General features: G+C 33.4%; 1 protein-coding gene across 1 annotated transcript in view; it reads left to right on the top strand.

The window, feature by feature from the left end:
• The window catches only part of Ganc (glucosidase alpha, neutral C), a 68,593-nt gene that overhangs the window by 54,678 nt on the left and 12,230 nt on the right, over positions 1–1,685 (top strand). The window contains exon 18 of the mRNA XM_004623508.2: positions 1,413–1,477. Coding sequence (XP_004623565.1) covers positions 1,413–1,477 — 65 coding nt within the window. The remainder of the gene's footprint in view (positions 1–1,412; positions 1,478–1,685) is intronic.

Genomic DNA, 1,685 nt, shown 5'->3' with positions numbered 1-1,685 from the left:
CTGTGCAGAAGATGTTGGCTGTTGCAGGCAGAAGATAAAAACTAGACCTCCTAGTACTTGTGATTAAAGTGTTAATGGAGACATTTCAAAGAACAAAGAAGCAATTTTTTTTTTTTTTTTTTTGAGAGACTGGGCATCCAATTTGGCACCTCATGCTTGACAGGTAGGCGCTTATGCTACTGAGCTATATCCCCAGCCCAAGGAAATGATCTTGTTAGTATTTCACCCATATGCACCCTCTCGTGAAGAATCTTAGACTTTATCTTACTTACCCTTAAAGCTGAATTCTTTTCCTTATGATATGAACTTTTTCTTAATGTCCAAATTCTAATTTTATTTTGAAGGCAGAATAAGAAAAAACAACTTGTGTGGTTAGGGAAGGCTATGCACAGAAAGCAATAATAAGGCAAGGCTTCAGGATTAGTGGCTGCTAAATGAGTTACACCAGAATCTCCTGAGTGTGTTTAAAAACTGTAGACTTCAATAGCCACACTCTAAAACCCTTGTGGGAATGTCCTTGGGTAGGTCTTAGGGATCTGCGTTTGATAGATGTTTCCCTGTGATTGTGGACATTCACCAGGTTTAGTGATAACTGCTTTGTCACCATTCAGAATGAAAGTAATATGTTATTACAAAGTCTAGTGAATAAAGATGTTTCTCTTGTTAACAATCTTTTCCTCATGAATTGAATAATGACTAGAGAACCATTAAGTTGATATCCAGATACATAGATATTGAAAGGTCTTCTATCTTCTATAAGTTCAAATACCTTCTAAACATTTGTGTGAAAAAAATCAAAAAAGAATACTGAGAAACTTCTCAATTCCCTCAAAATATATGTAGTAAAATGATACATGAAAAACAGTGACAGCAAGAAAAAATAGCCCAAAATTATCATCATTATAGAATAGAATTTTTCAAACATTTAATTTGTTTTATTTGAAAGATGTTGGGCATCTGCACTTATATAAAGCTGTCATTCTGCCTGTTACTAAAGCATTTATCACACCAAGTGCTTTCTGCAATCAAGGAAAAATCGCAGGTTCTAGAAACATTTATATTAATATCTCTCCCATGTATTAAAAATATAAAATAATCAGAGCAATTCTTCATAAAATCTTGAATCATGTAAGGAAAAATCTTGGCTCTTGGATGCTTTCCAATTTACTTTGAATAGTTATAAAACTAAAAATATAAAAATCTGAGAAAAGACCTGGGTGTGGTGGCACATACCTGTTATCCCAGCACTTGTAAGGCTAAGGCAGAAAGATCACTGAGTTCCAGACCAGACTAGGCCATATAGTGAGACCCTGTCTAAAAAAAAAAAACTAAACTAAAACAACTAAAACCTAAGAAAAGAATGTAGTAAAACATCTAATGATGTTAAAATACGAATTTTTTTCTTTCCCCAGGCCTCTGTGGACAGAGTTCCCTAATGAATTAGAAACTTTTGGTATAGAAGATGAGTACATGCTGGGTGAGTATTAATTGCCATTACAATAAGTACTATAATTTTGCTTTTATTATATTTTTCTAATATGAGAGCACTTTAATCACCCCTAGTTCCAAGAAAATGAAAAATAAAAGACATTCCTTCACCAAGATTTTGAATGCATTAATGCAATCATAGCTACATTCTATTACAATGTATCACTTACAGTATTCTTGTCAACTTCAAAGAAAGC

Source organism: Octodon degus, unplaced genomic scaffold (genome assembly GCF_000260255.1).
Source record: "Octodon degus isolate 3935 unplaced genomic scaffold, OctDeg1.0 scaffold00002, whole genome shotgun sequence".
In the NCBI taxonomy this organism is placed as follows: Eukaryota; Metazoa; Chordata; class Mammalia; order Rodentia; family Octodontidae; genus Octodon; species Octodon degus.
This window is presented reverse-complemented; position numbering and strand designations above follow the sequence as displayed.